The 20664-nt window shown below is 54.9% G+C and overlaps 2 protein-coding genes across 2 annotated transcripts; both read left to right on the top strand.

Annotated features, from left to right (window-relative positions):
- The first annotated feature begins 137 nt into the window (after positions 1 to 137).
- Positions 138 to 8451, top strand: LOC144248331 (serine/threonine-protein kinase PAK 3-like). Its single transcript, XM_077790414.1, has 14 exons — positions 138 to 285; positions 1052 to 1165; positions 2045 to 2233; positions 3624 to 3637; positions 3729 to 3746; positions 4736 to 4877; positions 5221 to 5284; positions 5913 to 5961; positions 6127 to 6239; positions 6429 to 6546; positions 7293 to 7392; positions 7677 to 7873; positions 7970 to 8107; positions 8350 to 8451. Exons 1-14 carry the CDS (start codon positions 138 to 140, stop codon positions 8449 to 8451), a joined length of 1506 nt encoding a protein of 501 aa, XP_077646540.1.
- A 926-nt stretch (positions 8452 to 9377) lies between these two features.
- LOC144248330 (serine/threonine-protein kinase PAK 3-like) lies at positions 9378 to 17690 on the top strand. Its single transcript, XM_077790413.1, has 14 exons — positions 9378 to 9525; positions 10292 to 10405; positions 11284 to 11472; positions 12863 to 12876; positions 12968 to 12985; positions 13975 to 14116; positions 14460 to 14523; positions 15152 to 15200; positions 15366 to 15478; positions 15668 to 15785; positions 16532 to 16631; positions 16916 to 17112; positions 17209 to 17346; positions 17589 to 17690. Exons 1-14 carry the CDS (start codon positions 9378 to 9380, stop codon positions 17688 to 17690), a joined length of 1506 nt encoding a protein of 501 aa, XP_077646539.1.
- The last annotated feature ends 2974 nt before the right edge of the window (positions 17691 to 20664 follow it).

Here is a 20664-nt window from a genome sequence, read left to right as displayed (position 1 = left end):
ATGTTTTGAGGTTTTCTGAGCTTAGCTGTCTTTAGTTAGGACTAGAGACCATAGAAGGCTTCATTCATGAAGCATTGTTTAGAAAAGAGTAGAGTAGTGTTGATGTAGGGAAGCTCAGAATTATCCCTTAAGGAGAAATGAATGAATTGTCATCAGAAGAATTGAGCTATCCAAGAAGAATGTGGGATTCAGCAGATCTGGAGCAGGCATGTCCCACGAGTTGTCTGCCTGAACTGGCCACCTGGAGGAGGCCACCTGGAGGACAGATTGAGGAAGATGAAGATGGTGAAGTAACCAGGAGATGCTCTGTTCCAGCTCTTGCTTTCAGCATGACTGGCAATAAAACCTCTAAACCCCCCAGAGCCCTGGAGTGTTCCCTTGCGTGTCACGCTGTGCCTAAGCTGGTCAGTGCCTTCCAAGCTGTGCGCTGCGGACGGGCTCTCCCGTTCACGGCTTTGCGCTGCTTCCGAGCGGCCCATGGCTCTCCCCCTTGCCAGAGTGGCCCTGGCCTGCCCCACACACCTTCCCCGACAGCTGCCCCACACTGCCCCACCTGCCTGGCTGAGATGTTCCCCACCGTGCCCTTGTGTCCCTCCGTGCCAGCTGCCCCTCACGCTGGGTCAGGATGAGGGACGTGGCCTGGCTGTCCCCCGTTTCCTGGCGGTCACTTGGTGCTGAGGAGTAAAGGAGGGTCGAAAAGGCACGTCTTCCTTACGCTTCCCTCTCTTGAACCTCTGGGGCACCAAAGCGCCCTGCTCAAGGGGGCCTGAGGGCCTACACTGGGCTTTCCATGCTACCGTGTCATTCCTCCTTCTCCAAAGCCCTACAATTTGCTGGTTGATGTGAGCGGACTTGGAAATGGGGAAAATGAGATGCTTTCCAATGGAGGCAATCCTTCTGGGTAACTACTGCAGTGTTTCAGCAAGAGAATTTGAAGATAGTGCTGGGCCTTGCATCAATTGCATTGATTTTGAAATGCCACCCTCAGCTTCTGAAGTGTGAGGAGCCCAGGGTAAAGCTCCTTGAAAGACTGGACTGTGCTGTCCACCAGCAGAGGACTTGCGGGTGCGGAGTCACCAGGAAAGCAAGTCTGGCATCCTTGTTCTACAGGTGAACCGAGTTGATTTCCAGAGGAGTTGCGTGCACTTTTCCGCCCTCTCACGCAGTAATTCCTTTCTGCTTTCAAGCTGGCTCCTGGGTCTAGCTGAAGATTTTAACAGAGAGGGGAATGACTACAACTCATTTTCATTGGCATGTGGCTGTGCAAGTGTCCGCCAGGAATCTTACAGGGAGCATGGAGCCTGGGCAAACATCTGTGAGACTGCGGCTTTGGCCTGTTCCAAAGGGCCCTTCCTTGGGCTCGACATCTGCAGGGCGTTGCAGAGCAGTGGGCTGCAGGCTGCTGCCAGAGCTCCAACACAACACAACTGTGGCAGCCCAGGAACCACTGCAGAGCTCCTGTGGTTGTTCTGAGGCTTTCAGTGGCCAGAGAAAGAGCAAGCAGGACAAGAGGAGCTTTGTGTCAAGAGCTAAGCCAGCATCTCCCTGCCACAAAAGGGAGGCCGTGCCGCAAACAGAGTGGGAGAAAAAATCAGCATGCACCGGTGTGCTCAAGAAGCATCTGCACGCTGCAATACTCCTGGAAATTTATTTTCTTTGCTTCTTTATCCCCCTACATGTCATGGAAGAAGCTGGCTTTTCAGAACCAACTAAGATGCCAGGGAGAAGAAGCACACTTGCTTTCTGTTCTCGCGTGCAGGCTGGGCCGCCGTGTCTTCTGAGTTGCCCTGGGACGCCTTGAGCTCTGGCTTATGGACTGGAAGGACATGTTCTGCTGCTTCACGACTGAGCAGAACTTCCCAGGCTTTTCTTTTGCGTCATCTGTACAGAAGGTTTGGTTGCTGGGCACAACAAACCCAGAGCAGCTGCTATTGTGAGGTCAAGGCAGCGGTGCCACGTCACAGTGCTGCGTCACAGCACAGCGATGTCCCCGTGAGCCCGAGGCCTGGTTGTCCAGAGCAGCTTTTCCGCTCGCTCCCTGCAGGAGGATCCTTGCGACCAAGGAGTTCTCAGCAGACGGCCTGCACCCCGAGAGGAGTCTTGCTTTACCCCTTGGGTGGCATTCAGTGTGCGAAGCAGCAGAGCACGGCCAAAATGTTCGGGCAGGTCTGTGCCGCGGTTTGCACCATCTTTACCGTTGCTTATTCTGGATATTACCTGACCCACCTGACTCGTAAGTAAAGGTTTATCCTGGGGCTGGCGTCCCCTGGCTTTTGCTTCGCTCTGCTCCATTCGCCGCGGTAGTGACCGAGTTGATCAGGGAACAAAACTGCCGTTAGGATGCCACCAGTTTGGTAAATCTCCTGCCAGCAGCATCAGCTAAGAAGGGGGTATCTGTACTGGGTGGTAGGTGCAGAGCGTTTGCAATGTAATTTGCAGCCTGCAGCGCTTGCCTTCCCTCCCCGGGACAGCGCGTGGCAGTGGAGTGTGTCATTTCCTCAGCTTGCTGCTTCAACCAAGACAACCTGGAAATTGTAGACTCTGAGGGGAGATGCTCAGAAGTACTTCTCAAAACCCTGTGGCTCTCTCCAGGAGTGAAGGAAAGCCCCTTTTGCTCCAAATGCTGCCATTTAGAGGCCTTGGCTGTGTGCCTTGACTCTTTCTAGGCTGCGCCAAGGTAGCCATTCTCCTGGCGATGCAGCACAAACTCCAGTCCAGTTAGGGTTTGCTGCTGAAGGCAGGAGCTGTTCTGGGGCCGCTGCAGCGGAGAGCTGCCACAGCAAAGGGGCCCTTTGTGGAAGCTTTGCTGTTGTATTGTCTTCCAGCAATTGATGGGAATGGCTTGTGCATGCAATTAAAAAAAGGATCTATAAAATACTGGGAAGAGAAGAGGAAAAACTGCTTGAGCTGTTGCATTTCCTTGGCTGTGTTTCTGTTTCTTTCCTGGCAAAAGAGGCCCAAACGTAGACAGCGCCTACTCTAGTGTCCTTGTTTGTTCTCTCGCTTGCTGTGGGAAAGGGCTCTTGCTCCTGGAGGCATGTTGGGAAAGGGAAATGCTCTCCGTTGGGAATGACTTGTGCTGTGGGAGCCCCCAGCAAAAGGCACTTTTCTAAGGGCCTCTGGTTCCTTTTCCCTTGCTCCCTGCAGGTCACCTCACACGTGGATGGAGAAAAGCCTGTGCTTTGGTGAGTGGCAAAGGAACCCCTGACGTTGCTGGCGTGTTAGAACTGTGCAGCAAGCTGTGAGCTTGGCCTGTTGCAGTAGAGTGTAGAGTGCCAGCGTGGGAGGCTGAAGGAAAGGCCAGCTGCCTGGTGGCAGCAGCAGTAGCAAAGGGAGCACTGGCTCCTTCCTTATTTTCCCATCAAGAGCCTTTCAAGAGGTGAAAAGCAAATGTGACAGCTCCAAGGTGTCTTGCTGCTTCTAGCCAGCATGGAAGATCAAATGCACAGCAAGAGGCAGTAGCACCTCATTCAGCCATCTTCCGAGGGCTTTCATGACTCAGAATGCCACTTGTATCCAAGTCTATGATTTGCCCTTATTCTGGGTGCTTTCCCAGCGCAGTAGAAAGCAGCTGCTGCAAGGGTTGGCTGTTCCCAGTCTCTCTCACTTCTGTCTGTCTGCAGGGCTCAGCCGCAGGGTCAGCGCCTCGTCTGGCTGGCACTGTTACAGAGGGAGAGGCTGAAGAGGAGCAAAACAGCAGCAAGCTTCCAGCTGCTGTCCCTCCACAGGCTGAACTTGCAGAGCCAGTAAGTGGCATCTGAGGCTGGCACTGCCTTGGGTGCAGGGCCAAGCTTCAAGCCAGGCCTTCAAGCCCAGCCCTTGTTGCTTGCGGCTGAAGATGCTGGGGGCTGTGCGCCTGCCATGACCTAGTGCTGCTTCAGCCAAGCCAGGGAGCCCTGGCCAATGGGTCCTGAACTTTGACACTTGAGCATCACTTTGCTGGGATGCTGAGAGGGCTCGAGAATGCCTCTTGCCATCAGACAAGAGGCAGCATTCAATGATTCCCAGCGTAGAAATGAGCCCCTTGTGCCCCCTGGCGATGCGGGCCGCCTGTGGCCAGCGGACAGAGCAGTCCAAAGACTCAGCTGACAGCCTTGCAGGATATTTGGGAAACACTGGCCCCTGGAAGGGACAAGCCACACTCCATGGACTACTTAGGTTCAGGCATGATGTAGACTGCGCTTCACTTGCACATGGTCAGAGCAGGGTTTGGTGAGGAGAATCCTAGAGGGCTCTGCATTGTAAAGGGCGGGTGGGGCTCAGCAGGGCTGGAATGCAGCCCCGAAGGGCCGCCCCCCTAATGCCTGAAATACAGAGGGGAAATCGGTGAAAGGGATCAGAGAAGGGACACGCTCTGGGCTTCTGCTCAGACAGTTGCATGCCAGCTCCAGGGTGATTTCATTGCCCAGGAAAACACAGGAGGAGGAAGAACCGCAACAAGGCCCTGGAGCCCTGCTCTGATCTCTGTGCGGATCTTTGCAAGCCCATCAATGGCTAGTTCCACTCGTCGTGCAGAAAGGCCAGCACGATGGAGCATGGAAGTGGCCATGAGGGGCTGATCGAAGTAGCCTTAGTGGTTTTCCCATTGCCTTTGGGAAGGGGACGTCCAAAAGCCCCCAGCTGAGGAGGCCTGGCGGTGGCCGACAGCATCTTCCGAAGGCCTTGCTTTTGCCGTGTGCTCTCCGGGGCGTCTGTGCCAGCCGCCCTTCTGACGGGCAATCCTTTCTGGTCCCAGCTCAAGACAGGCTCTGCCATTCAACGTGCCGCTGGACCGGCATCGCCTGCAGCGGCCAGCTGTCCCCCAGCTGCCGGCACTTCATCCAGCAGCCCAGCCCAGCAGCCCGAGATGAGAGAGGAGCAGGGCCTGAAGACACTGAGTACGTCTGCCGTGTTTCTTGTCTGCCAGAGCAGTGCGTTGTCTGCCTGTCTCGGTGCAGGCTGCGCCAGAAGTTCCTCCTCGGTCTCAGAGGCGCTGAGGCCTCTCTGCAGAAGCTGTTGTTGTGCTTTGAGGCAGCGAGGGAGCGCTCGGGGTGTTCCTGCTGCCTCTGGGGGCACCTGGGCCTGGCTTGGCTCTGCCTGGGCTGCCTTTTGTGGCACGTCGCGAGTGACTGGCCCCTGGGAGCTCTCAAGCTCCTGACAGTGGGCATGCATTTTGGATTGTGTGGGCAGCAAGGCCTCCGGTTGAAAGTGAGCTCCTGGCACTGCTTTTGTCTCTCTCAGGGAGCATTGTGAGTCTGGGCGAGCCAATGAAGAAATACAGGGCATTTGAAGAACTTGGACGAGGGTAAGTGTGACGTCTGCTCCATAGAACAAACCGTGGGCCGGGTCTTCAGCTTGTGCAATATCCAGCGTGAAGTCAGGCCAGTTCCAAACACGGTCAGCCTCGGGCTTTGCCTCCTGTCACCTCTCAGGACGGCTCAGTCAGAGCAGTCAGGAAGCATCAGCAAAGACAACTTGATGCAAGCGACGCCTTGCTTGCAGCAGTGAGGAGCAGGACCTGGAAGATCTCCTGGCCCTGTGTCTGTATGGCCTCCAAGGGCACCTTGCCACTCAAGAGCTGTCTGAGGACAGTTCTTGAAGGCAGTGTTTTCCAAGTTAGTCTTCTCCAGATGTAAGCCCACTTGCACACCTGTGCGCAAAGCCACACAGAGATCGAGCCCCCCTTGCACTGGAATGGAACCAAGTGGGCGTGTGCCTTGGAGATTTGCACGGGTCCTTGGTCTCCATGAGGGAGCTCCGTGTTCCCTGTCCGGCATGGCAGAGGGCTGGTGGGCTGCCGTGCTGCCGGCTGAAGAGACGCTGCAGGCAGGCGTTTTCTAAGGAGTCCAGGCAGCCTAGGGAGATCTCCTGCCTAGGCTTGCTTTCACTGCCAGGGCTATAAAGGGCTTTTTCTGCTGCCCTTTTCTTTCTAGGGGCTTTGGAGCTGTTTATAAAGCCCTCGACACCAGCACAGGACAACAGGTAAAGTGTCAATACCCGCGGCAGTTTCTCCCTAAGCTCTGCTGTCTGGCAACAGGGCAGTTTGGCACAGCTCGCTGTGTCATGGCACGAGCGCTCGCTCCGTGTTCCATGAGGTCTCGTGCAGGGAGCGACTTCTCAAGTTAATGGTGGCCAATGTCTTTGTAGGTGGCCATCAAGATAATGTCTCTTCAGGAGAAGATGTCTGAGGAGCTGGCTGTCAATGAAATCCTGGTGATGAGGGACAGCAGGAATCCCAATATTGTCAGCTACTTAGACAGGTTGGGGTATTCTCACGTCTATGTAGCTTTAGACATCTGCATGTGCACGGGAGGAGTTTGCAGCTGGCTTTCAGTAATCTCTTCTGGCATGTGTAGCTTGGAGAGCAGTTGCAAAAGCCTGGGTCAGGCCCTCGGGTGCCTGAGCCGTGCCCATTCCTCTCTCTCCATGCCGTGGTTTCCTTCTTTCAGCTACCTGGTGGATGCGGAGCTCTGGCTGGTGATGGAGTTCATGGACGGCGGCACGTTGTTCGATGTGCTCCGGGCAGTGTACCTGGAGGAAGGACAGATAGGCGCCGTCTGTCGGGAGGTGAGGCGTCCCGCTTGTGCTTCCCCTGGCCTGCCCAGGATGGTTCTTGTCAGCTGGTGGTTAAGGAGAGCAGAGATTTCTTGGCCCCGGCTTTCTTTTGGCGCTGCTCTCACGACACAGAGCAGAAGAAAGAGCATTAATCTGAAGGGAACTGCCTGCTGGAGTCCCCGCACGCCTTAGGCTCTGTTCTTGCACTCTTCCATGCTGTCCGTCCTCTGGCGCTCGTGCACACTCACTTGTTTCATTTCCTGGCTTGCTCCTCTCAGCTTTGCCTCTGAATGTTTGTCTGGAGCCTGTCCGTCTGACCGACATTCCTTGACATTCTAAGCCCGCATGCGGGTGGCAGAATTTCAAGCCGAGGGCGAAGGAGATGTCCTCAGCTTCAAAGCATGGCATTGCAGCCCAGATGGCGAGGGATTCTGAAACAGGTCTAATGTGCTGCTTCCTCCTCTGCTGCCACAGGGCTTCCAAAGAAATCGTTGCCATGCTGCTTGCCAGCCAAAGGTCACGTGCTTGGTACCAATGGCAGGATGGACTCGTGCAAGCTCAGATGCCTTCGCTTTGAAATATCCAAAGCACTTCTAAGAGTGTTGAAGCAGCAAGCTCTTGCTCTTGACAGCGCCGTGCTAGTGCTCCCTCCTTCACAATTCCCTGAGAAAGCTGTCAACCTCTTGGAGCCCTTTTCTTTCTTCTGGGATTAAATCAGATGTCGAATGTTAACTTTCCTTCCCTCCTTTCTCTCTCAGTGCCTGCAAGGACTGCATTTCCTTCATTCCCGCCAAGTCATCCACAGGGACATCAAAAGCGGCAACGTTCTCATGGGCATGGACGGATCTGTCAAGCTGGGTGGGTATCGTCCCTGCTCAGGGGCAGCCTTCCCCGCGTGTGCCGTGGGGCTGCTTTTTGGTGACTGCCACTTCCCCAGAAGCGCTGCTCAGCCAGCGCGTGAATCGTGAGGGTGTTTCTGAAATGGCCAATGCCCTATTTCCCTGGCTCCAGCCACGGGGAAGGCGAGCTCAGCTGCCTTTTCAGCTAGACTGGGCATGGCCTTGGCAGGCTTGGAGTGGGCCATCCTTTAGGCCGGTTTGCCAGCGGTGGCTGGCTTTGACAGGCTTTGTTTTTCTCCTCAGCTGACTTTGGCCTCTGCGCTCAGCTCAGCCCTGAGCGCAGCAAGCGCAGCTCCAGAGTGGGCACTCCCAGCTGGATGGCCCCGGAAGTGGTGAGAGGAGAAGCCTACGGCCCCAAAGTGGACATCTGGTCCCTGGGGATCATGGGGCTGGAAATGGTGGAAGGGGAAGCTCCTTACGAGAGGATGGCCCGTGTCAGGGTAAGGTGCAGCTTAGAAAAGGGGCTCTGTGTGGAGAGAGCTGTTGTGGCTAGGAAAGGAGCAGCTAGAGTGTCCTCTTCCATCCATGTGTTGTAGGTTTTTGAACTGATAGAAACGAACGGGCCCCCGAAACTGCAGAACCCCAGGCACCACTCGGCTCTCCTGCGCGACTTTCTGCGCTGCTGCCTGCAGGCAGACGAGGACAGGCGCTGGTCTGCCCAGGAACTCCTGCAGGTGAGAAAAAGCAAAGGGGCAAAAAGCCCTGCCAGCTGAGGACACCTGCATCCAGGGATCAAGAGGAGTGTGGGCTGCGTGGGTGAGGCAGCTTCCAGGAGAGGAAGGCCCACGGGGAATGTGCTGCCCTCGGTCCTCTTGGTGTGTCTTTTGGGCAGCCAAGGAGTCCTGCTTGGGCCCGTGAGGATGTGCTCATGGAAAGTAACGGGGGTTCCCTTCTTTTTGGTTTTTCTTCCGGGCAGCATCCGTTTGTGACCTCAGGCGAGCCAGCCTCCAGCCTGGCTGCTCTGGTCACCTCAGCCAAGCAAGTGCTGGAAGACTGGAGAGGAGACGCTTGCGCCTGAGGAGGCCCTTGTGCCGTGCCAGCTCCGAGCAGGGGCAAGGGGATGTGTTGTGTTTGGGCAGAGATTCAGCCATCCCCTGACTTTTTAATAAGGGGCTGTGCTGTAGATAGGAAATGTAATGGTTCCGGAATTTTCTTAGTTTAGCTAGGTTCAACTTAAACCGTTGTTGTGGTTTTTTTTTCATGAAAAGATTAACTTTTAAAACTTAAGGAAATTCAGGCAGAGAATTCAAAGGACTGTAGAATCTAGATAGCTTAGATAGTAGAGGATAGTTTAGCTTAGAATATAGTCTTTTTAATTTAGGTAAGTTCTGAGCTCTCTTTTAAGTAGAAAAGAATGAATTGTCATAATCAGAATTAAGCTGTGAGAGGAAAAGCTGTGATGCAGCAGAAGTGCACTGTGCAGGCGCTACAAGCTGTCAGCCTGATCAGGCCAGCTGCCGGGCAGAATGATAAAGATGCAGAAGTAGTGAGGGGACACTTTGTTTCAGCCAGAGTGGCAATAAAACTCTGACATAGGCCGAGCGTTGGAAGACTCCCTTCCTTGCCATACTCTAGCTAAGCTGGACAGTCCCTTGCAGAGGCCCAGAGATCACGCTGAGGTAAGCAGCTTTGCTTACCGCAAGTGGGGAAAGCAAGTGCAGGAAAACTGGCGTGCAGACGCCTGCGCCTGAGGAGGCCCTCGTGCCCTTCCAGCTCAGGGGAGGGAAACGGGGATGGATCGTGCATAGGCAGAGCTTCAGCCATCCCCTGAGTTTTACGAGGAGCTCTGCTGTAGATAGGAAATGTAATGTTTTGAGGTTTTCTGAGCTTAGCTGTCTTTAGTTAGGACTAGAGACCATAGAAGGCTTCATTCATGAAGCATTGTTTAGAAAAGAGTAGAGTAGTGTTGATGTAGGGAAGCTCAGAATTATCCCTTAAGGAGAAATGAATGAATTGTCATCAGAAGAATTGAGCTATCCAAGAAGAATGTGGGATTCAGCAGATCTGGAGCAGGCATATCCCACGAGTTGTCTGCCTGAACTGGCCACCTGGAGGAGGCCACCTGGAGGACAGATTGAGGAAGATGAAGATGGTGAAGTAACCAGGAGATGCTCTGTTCCAGCTCTTGCTTTCAGCATGACTGGCAATAAAACCTCTAAACCCCCCAGAGCCCTGGAGTGTTCCCTTGCGTGTCACGCTGTGCCTAAGCTGGTCAGTGCCTTCCAAGCTGTGCGCTGCGGACGGGCTCTCCCGTTCACGGCTTTGCGCTGCTTCCGAGCGGCCCAAGGCTCTCCCCCTTGCCAGAGTGGCCCTGGCCTGCCCCACACACCTTCCCCGACAGCTGCCCCACACCGCCCCACCTGCCTGGCTGAGATGTTCCCCACCGTGCCCTTGTGTCCCTCCGTGCCAGCTGCCCCTCACGCTGGGTCAGGATGAGGGACCTGGCCTGGCTGTCCCCCGTTTCCTGGCGGTCACTTGGTGCTGAGGAGTAAAGGAGGGTCGAAAGGGCACGTCTTCCTTACGCTTCCCTCTCTTGAACCTCTGGGGCACCAAAGCGCCCTGCTCAAGGGGGCCTGAGGGCCTACACTGGGCTTTCCATGCTACTGTGTCATTCCTCCTTCTCCAAAGCCCTACAATTTGCTGGTTGATGTGAGCGGACTTGGAAATGGGGAAAATGAGATGCTTTCCAATGGAGGCAATCCTTCTGGGTAACTACTGCAGTGTTTCAGCAAGAGAATTTGAAGATAGTGCTGGGCCTTGCATCAATTGCATTGATTTTGAAATGCCACCCTCAGCTTCTGAAGTGTGAGGAGCCCAGGGTAAAGCTCCTTGAAAGACTGGACTGTGCTGTCCACCAGCAGAGGACTTGCGGGTGCGGAGTCACCAGGAAAGCAAGTCTGGCATCCTTGTTCTACAGGTGAACCGAGTTGATTTCCAGAGGAGTTGCGTGCACTTTTCCGCCCTCTCACGCAGTAATTCCTTTCTGCTTTCAAGCTGGCTCCTGGGTCTAGCTGAAGATTTTAACAGAGAGGGGAATGACTACAACTCATTTTCATTGGCATGTGGCTGTGCAAGTGTCCGCCAGGAATCTTACAGGGAGCATGGAGCCTGGGCAAACATCTGTGAGACTGCGGCTTTGGCCTGTTCCAAAGGGCCCTTCCTTGGGCTCGACATCTGCAGGGCGTTGCAGAGCAGTGGGCTGCAGGTGCTGCCAGAGCTCCAACACAACACAACTGTGGCAGCCCAGGAACCACTGCAGAGCTCCTGTGGTTGTTCTGAGGCTTTCAGTGGCCAGAGAAAGAGCAAGCAGGACAAGAGGAGCTTTGTGTCAAGAGCTAAGCCAGCATCTCCCTGCCACAAAAGGGAGGCCGTGCCGCAAACAGAGTGGGAGAAAAAATCAGCATGCACCGGTGTGCTCAAGAAGCATCTGCACGCTGCAATACTCCTGGAAATTTATTTTCTTTGCTTCTTTATCCCCCTACATGTCATGGAAGAAGCTGGCTTTTCAGAACCAACTAAGATGCCAGGGAGAAGAAGCACACTTGCTTTCTGTTCTCGCGTGCAGGCTGGGCCGCCGTGTCTTCTGAGTTGCCCTGGGACGCCTTGAGCTCTGGCTTATGGACTGGAAGGACATGTTCTGCTGCTTCACGACTGAGCAGAACTTCCCAGGCTTTTCTTTTGCGTCATCTGTACAGAAGGTTTGGTTGCTGGGCACAACAAACCCAGAGCAGCTGCTATTGTGAGGTCAAGGCAGCGGTGCCACGTCACAGTGCTGCGTCACAGCACAGCGATGTCCCCGTGAGCCCGAGGCCTGGTTGTCCAGAGCAGCTTTTCCGCTCGCTCCCTGCAGGAGGATCCTTGCGACCAAGGAGTTCTCAGCAGACGGCCTGCACCCCGAGAGGAGTCTTGCTTTACCCCTTGGGTGGCATTCAGTGTGCGAAGCAGCAGAGCACGGCCAAAATGTTCGGGCAGGTCTGTGCCGCGGTTTGCACCATCTTTACCGTTGCTTATTCTGGATATTACCTGACCCACCTGACTCGTAAGTAAAGGTTTATCCTGGGGCTGGCGTCCCCTGGCTTTTGCTTCGCTCTGCTCCATTCGCCGCGGTAGTGACCGAGTTGATCAGGGAACAAAACTGCCGTTAGGATGCCACCAGTTTGGTAAATCTCCTGCCAGCAGCATCAGCTAAGAAGGGGGTATCTGTACTGGGTGGTAGGTGCAGAGCGTTTGCAATGTAATTTGCAGCCTGCAGCGCTTGCCTTCCCTCCCCGGGACAGCGCGTGGCAGTGGAGTGTGTCATTTCCTCAGCTTGCTGCTTCAACCAAGACAACCTGGAAATTGTAGACTCTGAGGGGAGATGCTCAGAAGTACTTCTCAAAACCCTGTGGCTCTCTCCAGGAGTGAAGGAAAGCCCCTTTTGCTCCAAATGCTGCCATTTAGAGGCCTTGGCTGTGTGCCTTGACTCTTTCTAGGCTGCGCCAAGGTAGCCATTCTCCTGGCGATGCAGCACAAACTCCAGTCCAGTTAGGGTTTGCTGCTGAAGGCAGGAGCTGTTCTGGGGCCGCTGCAGCGGAGAGCTGCCACAGCAAAGGGGCCCTTTGTGGAAGCTTTGCTGTTGTATTGTCTTCCAGCAATTGATGGGAATGGCTTGTGCATGCAATTAAAAAAAGGATCTATAAAATACTGGGAAGAGAAGAGGAAAAACTGCTTGAGCTGTTGCATTTCCTTGGCTGTGTTTCTGTTTCTTTCCTGGCAAAAGAGGCCCAAACGTAGACAGCGCCTACTCTAGTGTCCTTGTTTGTTCTCTCGCTTGCTGTGGGAAAGGGCTCTTGCTCCTGGAGGCATGTTGGGAAAGGGAAATGCTCTCCGTTGGGAATGACTTGTGCTGTGGGAGCCCCCAGCAAAAGGCACTTTTCTAAGGGCCTCTGGTTCCTTTTCCCTTGCTCCCTGCAGGTCACCTCACACGTGGATGGAGAAAAGCCTGTGCTTTGGTGAGTGGCAAAGGAACCCCTGACGTTGCTGGCGTGTTAGAACTGTGCAGCAAGCTGTGAGCTTGGCCTGTTGCAGTAGAGTGTAGAGTGCCAGCGTGGGAGGCTGAAGGAAAGGCCAGCTGCCTGGTGGCAGCAGCAGTAGCAAAGGGAGCACTGGCTCCTTCCTTATTTTCCCATCAAGAGCCTTTCAAGAGGTGAAAAGCAAATGTGACAGCTCCAAGGTGTCTTGCTGCTTCTAGCCAGCATGGAAGATCAAATGCACAGCAAGAGGCAGTAGCACCTCATTCAGCCATCTTCCGAGGGCTTTCATGACTCAGAATGCCACTTGTATCCAAGTCTATGATTTGCCCTTATTCTGGGTGCTTTCCCAGCGCAGTAGAAAGCAGCTGCTGCAAGGGTTGGCTGTTCCCAGTCTCTCTCACTTCTGTCTGTCTGCAGGGCTCAGCCGCAGGGTCAGCGCCTCGTCTGGCTGGCACTGTTACAGAGGGAGAGGCTGAAGAGGAGCAAAACAGCAGCAAGCTTCCAGCTGCTGTCCCTCCACAGGCTGAACTTGCAGAGCCAGTAAGTGGCATCTGAGGCTGGCACTGCCTTGGGTGCAGGGCCAAGCTTCAAGCCAGGCCTTCAAGCCCAGCCCTTGTTGCTTGCGGCTGAAGATGCTGGGGGCTGTGCGCCTGCCATGACCTAGTGCTGCTTCAGCCAAGCCAGGGAGCCCTGGCCAATGGGTCCTGAACTTTGACACTTGAGCATCACTTTGCTGGGATGCTGAGAGGGCTCGAGAATGCCTCTTGCCATCAGACAAGAGGCAGCATTCAATGATTCCCAGCGTAGAAATGAGCCCCTTGTGCCCCCTGGCGATGCGGGCCGCCTGTGGCCAGCGGACAGAGCAGTCCAAAGACTCAGCTGACAGCCTTGCAGGATATTTGGGAAACACTGGCCCCTGGAAGGGACAAGCCACACTCCATGGACTACTTAGGTTCAGGCATGATGTAGACTGCGCTTCACTTGCACATGGTCAGAGCAGGGTTTGGTGAGGAGAATCCTAGAGGGCTCTGCATTGTAAAGGGCGGGTGGGGCTCAGCAGGGCTGGAATGCAGCCCCGAAGGGCCGCCCCCCTAATGCCTGAAATACAGAGGGGAAATCGGTGAAAGGGATCAGAGAAGGGACACGCTCTGGGCTTCTGCTCAGACAGTTGCATGCCAGCTCCAGGGTGATTTCATTGCCCAGGAAAACACAGGAGGAGGAAGAACCGCAACAAGGCCCTGGAGCCCTGCTCTGATCTCTGTGCGGATCTTTGCAAGCCCATCAATGGCTAGTTCCACTCGTCGTGCAGAAAGGCCAGCACGATGGAGCATGGAAGTGGCCATGAGGGGCTGATCGAAGTAGCCTTAGTGGTTTTCCCATTGCCTTTGGGAAGGGGACGTCCAAAAGCCCCCAGCTGAGGAGGCCTGGCGGTGGCCGACAGCATCTTCCGAAGGCCTTGCTTTTGCCGTGTGCTCTCCGGGGCGTCTGTGCCAGCCGCCCTTCTGACGGGCAATCCTTTCTGGTCCCAGCTCAAGACAGGCTCTGCCATTCAACGTGCCGCTGGACCGGCATCGCCTGCAGCGGCCAGCTGTCCCCCAGCTGCCGGCACTTCATCCAGCAGCCCAGCCCAGCAGCCCGAGATGAGAGAGGAGCAGGGCCTGAAGACACTGAGTACGTCTGCCGTGTTTCTTGTCTGCCAGAGCAGTGCGTTGTCTGCCTGTCTCGGTGCAGGCTGCGCCAGAAGTTCCTCCTTGGTCTCAGAGGCGCTGAGGCCTCTCTGCAGAAGCTGTTGTTGTGCTTTGAGGCAGCGAGGGAGCGCTCGGGGTGTTCCTGCTGCCTCTGGGGGCACCTGGGCCTGGCTTGGCTCTGCCTGGGCTGCCTTTTGTGGCACGTCGCGAGTGACTGGCCCCTGGGAGCTCTCAAGCTCCTGACAGTGGGCATGCATTTTGGATTGTGTGGGCAGCAAGGCCTCCGGTTGAAAGTGAGCTCCTGGCACTGCTTTTGTCTCTCTCAGGGAGCATTGTGAGTCTGGGCGAGCCAATGAAGAAATACAGGGCATTTGAAGAACTTGGACGAGGGTAAGTGTGACGTCTGCTCCATAGAACAAACCGTGGGCCGGGTCTTCAGCTTGTGCAATATCCAGCGTGAAGTCAGGCCAGTTCCAAACACGGTCAGCCTCGGGCTTTGCCTCCTGTCACCTCTCAGGACGGCTCAGTCAGAGCAGTCAGGAAGCATCAGCAAAGACAACTTGATGCAAGCGACGCCTTGCTTGCAGCAGTGAGGAGCAGGACCTGGAAGATCTCCTGGCCCTGTGTCTGTATGGCCTCCAAGGGCACCTTGCCACTCAAGAGCTGTCTGAGGACAGTTCTTGAAGGCAGTGTTTTCCAAGTTAGTCTTCTCCAGATGTAAGCCCACTTGCACACCTGTGCGCAAAGCCACACAGAGATCGAGCCCCCCTTGCACTGGAATGGAACCAAGTGGGCGTGTGCCTTGGAGATTTGCACGGGTCCTTGGTCTCCATGAGGGAGCTCCGTGTTCCCTGTCCGGCATGGCAGAGGGCTGGTGGGCTGCCGTGCTGCCGGCTGAAGAGACGCTGCAGGCAGGCGTTTTCTAAGGAGTCCAGGCAGCCTAGGGAGATCTCCTGCCTAGGCTTGCTTTCACTGCCAGGGCTATAAAGGGCTTTTTCTGCTGCCCTTTTCTTTCTAGGGGCTTTGGAGCTGTTTATAAAGCCCTCGACACCAGCACAGGACAACAGGTAAAGTGTCAATACCCGCGGCAGTTTCTCCCTAAGCTCTGCTGTCTGGCAACAGGGCAGTTTGGCACAGCTCGCTGTGTCATGGCACGAGCGCTCGCTCCGTGTTCCATGAGGTCTCGTGCAGGGAGCGACTTCTCAAGTTAATGGTGGCCAATGTCTTTGTAGGTGGCCATCAAGATAATGTCTCTTCAGGAGAAGATGTCTGAGGAGCTGGCTGTCAATGAAATCCTGGTGATGAGGGACAGCAGGAATCCCAATATTGTCAGCTACTTAGACAGGTTGGGGTATTCTCACGTCTATGTAGCTTTAGACATCTGCATGTGCACGGGAGGAGTTTGCAGCTGGCTTTCAGTAATCTCTTCTGGCATGTGTAGCTTGGAGAGCAGTTGCAAAAGCCTGGGTCAGGCCCTCGGGTGCCTGAGCCGTGCCCATTCCTCTCTCTCCATGCCGTGGTTTCCTTCTTTCAGCTACCTGGTGGATGCAGAGCTCTGGCTGGTGATGGAGTTCATGGACGGCGGCACGTTGTTCGATGTGCTCCGGGCAGTGTACCTGGAGGAAGGACAGATAGGCGCCGTCTGTCGGGAGGTGAGGCGTCCCGCTTGTGCTTCCCCTGGCCTGCCCAGGATGGTTCTTGTCAGCTGGTGGTTAAGGAGAGCAGAGATTTCTTGGCCCCGGCTTTCTTTTGGCGCTGCTCTCACGACACAGAGCAGAAGAAAGAGCATTAATCTGAAGGGAACTGCCTGCTGGAGTCCCCGCACGCCTTAGGCTCTGTTCTTGCACTCTTCCATGCTGTCCGTCCTCTGGCGCTCGTGCACACTCACTTGTTTCATTTCCTGGCTTGCTCCTCTCAGCTTTGCCTCTGAATGTTTGTCTGGAGCCTGTCCGTCTGACCGACATTCCTTGACATTCTAAGCCCGCATGCGGGTGGCAGAATTTCAAGCCGAGGGCGAAGGAGATGTCCTCAGCTTCAAAGCATGGCATTGCAGCCCAGATGGCGAGGGATTCTGAAACAGGTCTAATGTGCTGCTTCCTCCTCTGCTGCCACAGGGCTTCCAAAGAAATCGTTGCCATGCTGCTTGCCAGCCAAAGGTCACGTGCTTGGTACCAATGGCAGGATGGACTCGTGCAAGCTCAGATGCCTTCGCTTTGAAATATCCAAAGCACTTCTAAGAGTGTTGAAGCAGCAAGCTCTTGCTCTTGACAGCGCCGTGCTAGTGCTCCCTCCTTCACAATTCCCTGAGAAAGCTGTCAACCTCTTGGAGCCCTTTTCTTTCTTCTGGGATTAAATCAGATGTCGAATGTTAACTTTCCTTCCCTCCTTTCTCTCTCAGTGCCTGCAAGGACTGCATTTCCTTCATTCCCGCCAAGTCATCCACAGGGACATCAAAAGCGGCAACGTTCTCGTGGGCATGGACGGATCTGTCAAGCTGGGTGGGTATCGTCCCTGCTCAGGGGCAGCCTTCCCCGCGTGTGCCGTGGGGCTGCTTTTTGGTGACTGCCACTTCCCCAGAAGCGCTGCTCAGCCAGCGCGTGAATCGTGAGGGTGTTTCTGAAATGGCCAATGCCCTATTTCCCTGGCTCCAGCCACGGGGAAGGCGAGCTCAGCTGCCTTTTCAGCTAGACTGGGCATGGCCTTGGCAGGCTTGGAGTGGGCCATCCTTTAGGCCGGTTTGCCAGCGGTGGCTGGCTTTGACAGGCTTTGTTTTTCTCCTCAGCTGACTTTGGCCTCTGCGCTCAGCTCAGCCCTGAGCGCAGCAAGCGCAGCTCCAGAGTGGGCACTCCCAGCTGGATGGCCCCGGAAGTGGTGAGAGGAGAAGCCTACGGCCCCAAAGTGGACATCTGGTCCCTGGGGATCATGGGGCTGGAAATGGAGGAAGGGGAAGCTCCTTACGAGAGGATGGCCCGTGTCAGGGTAAGGTGCAGCTTAGAAAAGGGGCTCTGTGTGGAGAGAGCTGTTGTGGCTAGGAAAGGAGCAGCTAGAGTGTCCTCTTCCATCCATGTGTTGTAGGTTTTTGAACTGATAGAAACGAACGGGCCCCCGAAACTGCAGAACCCCAGGCACCACTCGGCTCTCCTGCGCGACTTTCTGCGCTGCTGCCTGCAGGCAGACGAGGACAGGCGCTGGTCTGCCCAGGAACTCCTGCAGGTGAGAAAAAGCAAAGGGGCAAAAAGCCCTGCCAGCTGAGGACACCTGCATCCAGGGATCAAGAGGAGTGTGGGCTGCGTGGGTGAGGCAGCTTCCAGGAGAGGAAGGCCCACGGGGAATGTGCTGCCCTCGGTCCTCTTGGTGTGTCTTTTGGGCAGCCAAGGAGTCCTGCTTGGGCCCGTGAGGATGTGCTCATGGAAAGTAACGGGGGTTCCCTTCTTTTTGGTTTTTCTTCCGGGCAGCATCCGTTTGTGACCTCAGGCGAGCCAGCCTCCAGCCTGGCTGCTCTGGTCACCTCAGCCAAGCAAGTGCTGGAAGACTGGAGAGGAGACGCTTGCGCCTGAGGAGGCCCTTGTGCCGTGCCAGCTCCGAGCAGGGGCAAGGGGATGTGTTGTGTTTGGGCAGAGATTCAGCCATCCCCTGACTTTTTAATAAGGGGCTGTGCTGTAGATAGGAAATGTAATGGTTCCGGAATTTTCTTAGTTTAGCTAGGTTCAACTTAAACCGTTGTTGTGGTTTTTTTTTCATGAAAAGATTAACTTTTAAAACTTAAGGAAATTCAGGCAGAGAATTCAAAGGACTGTAGAATCTAGATAGCTTAGATAGTAGAGGATAGTTTAGCTTAGAATATAGTCTTTTTAATTTAGGTAAGTTCTGAGCTCTCTTTTAAGTAGAAAAGAATGAATTGTCATAATCAGAATTAAGCTGTGAGAGGAAAAGCTGTGATGCAGCAGAAGTGCACTGTGCAGGCGCTACAAGCTGTCAGCCTGATCAGGCCAGCTGCCGGGCAGAATGATAAAGATGCAGAAGTAGTGAGGGGACACTTTGTTTCAGCCAGAGTGGCAATAAAACTCTGACATAGGCCGAGCGTTGGAAGACTCCCTTCCTTGCCATACTCTAGCTAAGCTGGACAGTCCCTTGCAGAGGCCCAGAGATCACGCTGAGGTAAGCAGCTTTGCTTACCGCAAGTGGGGAAAGCAAGTGCAGGAAAACTGGCGTGCAGACGCCTGCGCCTGAGGAGGCCCTCGTGCCCTTCCAGCTCAGGGGAGGGAAACGGGGATGGATCGTGCATAGGCAGAGCTTCAGCCATCCCCTGAGTTTTACGAGGAGCTCTGCTGTAGATAGGAAATGTAATGTTTTGAGGTTTTCTGAGCTTAGCTGTCTTTAGTTAGGACTAGAGACCATAGAAGGCTTCATTCATGAAGCATTGTTTAGAAAAGAGTAGAGTAGTGTTGATGTAGGGAAGCTCAGAATTATCCCTTAAGGAGAAATGAATGAATTGTCATCAGAAGAATTGAGCTATCCAAGAAGAATGTGGGATTCAGCAGATCTGGAGCAGGCATATCCCACGAGTTGTCTGCCTGAACTGGCCACCTGGAGGAGGCCACCTGGAGGACAGATTGAGGAAGATGAAGATGGTGAAGTAACCAGGAGATGCTCTGTTCCAGCTCTTGCTTTCAGCATGACTGGCAATAAAACCTCTAAACCCCCCAGAGCCCTGGAGTGTTCCCTTGCGTGTCACGCTGTGCCTAAGCTGGTCAGTGCCTTCCAAGCTGTGCGCTGCGGACGGGCTCTCCCGTTCACGGCTTTGCGCTGCTTCCGAGCGGCCCAAGGCTCTCCCCCTTGCCAGAGTGGCCCTGGCCTGCCCCACACACCTTCCCCGACAGCTGCCCCACACCGCCCCACCTGCCTGGCTGAGATGTTCCCCACCGTGCCCTTGTGTCCCTCCGTGCCAGCTGCCCCTCACGCTGGGTCAGGATGAGGGACCTGGCCTGGCTGTCCCCCGTTTCCTGGCGGTCACTTGGTGCTGAGGAGTAAAGGAGGGTCGAAAGGGCACGTCTTCCTTACGCTTCCCTCTCTTGAACCTCTGGGGCACCAAAGCGCCCTGCTCAAGGGGGCCTGAGGGCCTACACTGGGCTTTCCATGCTACTGTGTCATTCCTCCTTCTCCAAAGCCCTACAATTTGCTGGTTGATGTGAGCGGACTTGGAAATGGGGAAAATGAGATGCTTTCCAATGGAGGCAATCCTTCTGGGTAACTACTGCAGTGTTTCAGCAAGAGAATTTGAAGATAGTGCTGGGCCTTGCATCAATTGCATTGATTTTGAAATGCCACCCTCAGCTTCTGAAGTGTGAGGAGCCCAGGGTAAAGCTCCTTGAAAGACTGGACTGTGCTGTCCACCAGCAGAGGACTTGCGGGTGCGGAGTCACCAGGAAAGCAAGTCTGGCATCCTTGTTCTACAGGTGAACCGAGTTGATTTCCAGAGGAGTTGCGTGCACTTTTCCGCCCTCTCACGCAGTAATTCCTTTCTGCTTTCAAGCTGGCTCCTGGGTCTAGCTGAAGATTTTAACAGAGAGGGGAATGACTACAACTCATTTTCATTGGCATGTGGCTGTGCAAGTGTCCGCCAGGAATCTTACAGGGAGCATGGAGCCTGGGCAAACATCTGTGAGACTGCGGCTTTGGCCTGTTCCAAAGGGCCCTTCCTTGGGCTCGACATCTGCAGGGCGTTGCAGAGCAGTGGGCTGCAGGTGCTGCCAGAGCTCCAACACAACACAACTGTGGCAGCCCAGGAACCACTGCAGAGCTCCTGTGGTTGTTCTGAGGCTTTCAGTGGCCAGAGAAAGAGCAAGCAGGACAAGAGGAGCTTTGTGTCAAGAGCTAAGCCAGCATCTCCCTGCCACAAAAGGGAGGCCGTGCCGCAAACAGAGTGGGAGAAAAAATCAGCATGCACCGGTGTGCTCAAGAAGCATCTGCACGCTGCAATACTCCTGGAAATTTATTTTCTTTGCTTCTTTATCCCCCTACATGTCATGGAAGAAGCTGGCTTTTCAGAACCAACTAAGATGCCAGGGAGAAGAAGCACACTTGCTTTCTGTTCTCGCGTGCAGGCTGGGCCGCCGTGTCTTCTGAGTTGCCCTGGGACGCCTTGAGCTCTGGCTTATGGACTGGAAGGACATGTTCTGCTGCTTCACGACTGAGCAGAACTTCCCAGGCTTTTCTTTTGCGTCATCTGTACAGAAGGTTTGGTTGCTGGGCACAACAAACCCAGAGCAGCTGCTATTGTGAGGTCAAGGCAGCGGTGCCACGTCACAGTGCTGCGTCACAGCACAGCGATGTCCCCGTGAGCCCGAGGCCTGGTTGTCCAGAGCAGCTTTTCCGCTCGCTCCCTGCAGGAGGATCCTTGCGACCAAGGAGTTCTCAGCAGACGGCCTGCACCCCGAGAGGAGTCTTGCTTTACCCCTTGGGTGGCATTCAGTGTGCGAAGCAGCAGAGCACGGCCAAAATGTTCGGGCAGGTCTGTGCCGCGGTTTGCAC

Source organism: Lonchura striata, chromosome Z, assembly GCF_046129695.1.
Source record: "Lonchura striata isolate bLonStr1 chromosome Z, bLonStr1.mat, whole genome shotgun sequence".
NCBI lineage: Eukaryota > Metazoa > Chordata > Aves > Passeriformes > Estrildidae > Lonchura > Lonchura striata.
The sequence above is the reverse complement of the archived record's forward strand: the minus strand, read 5'-3'. Positions and strand labels throughout refer to the sequence as shown.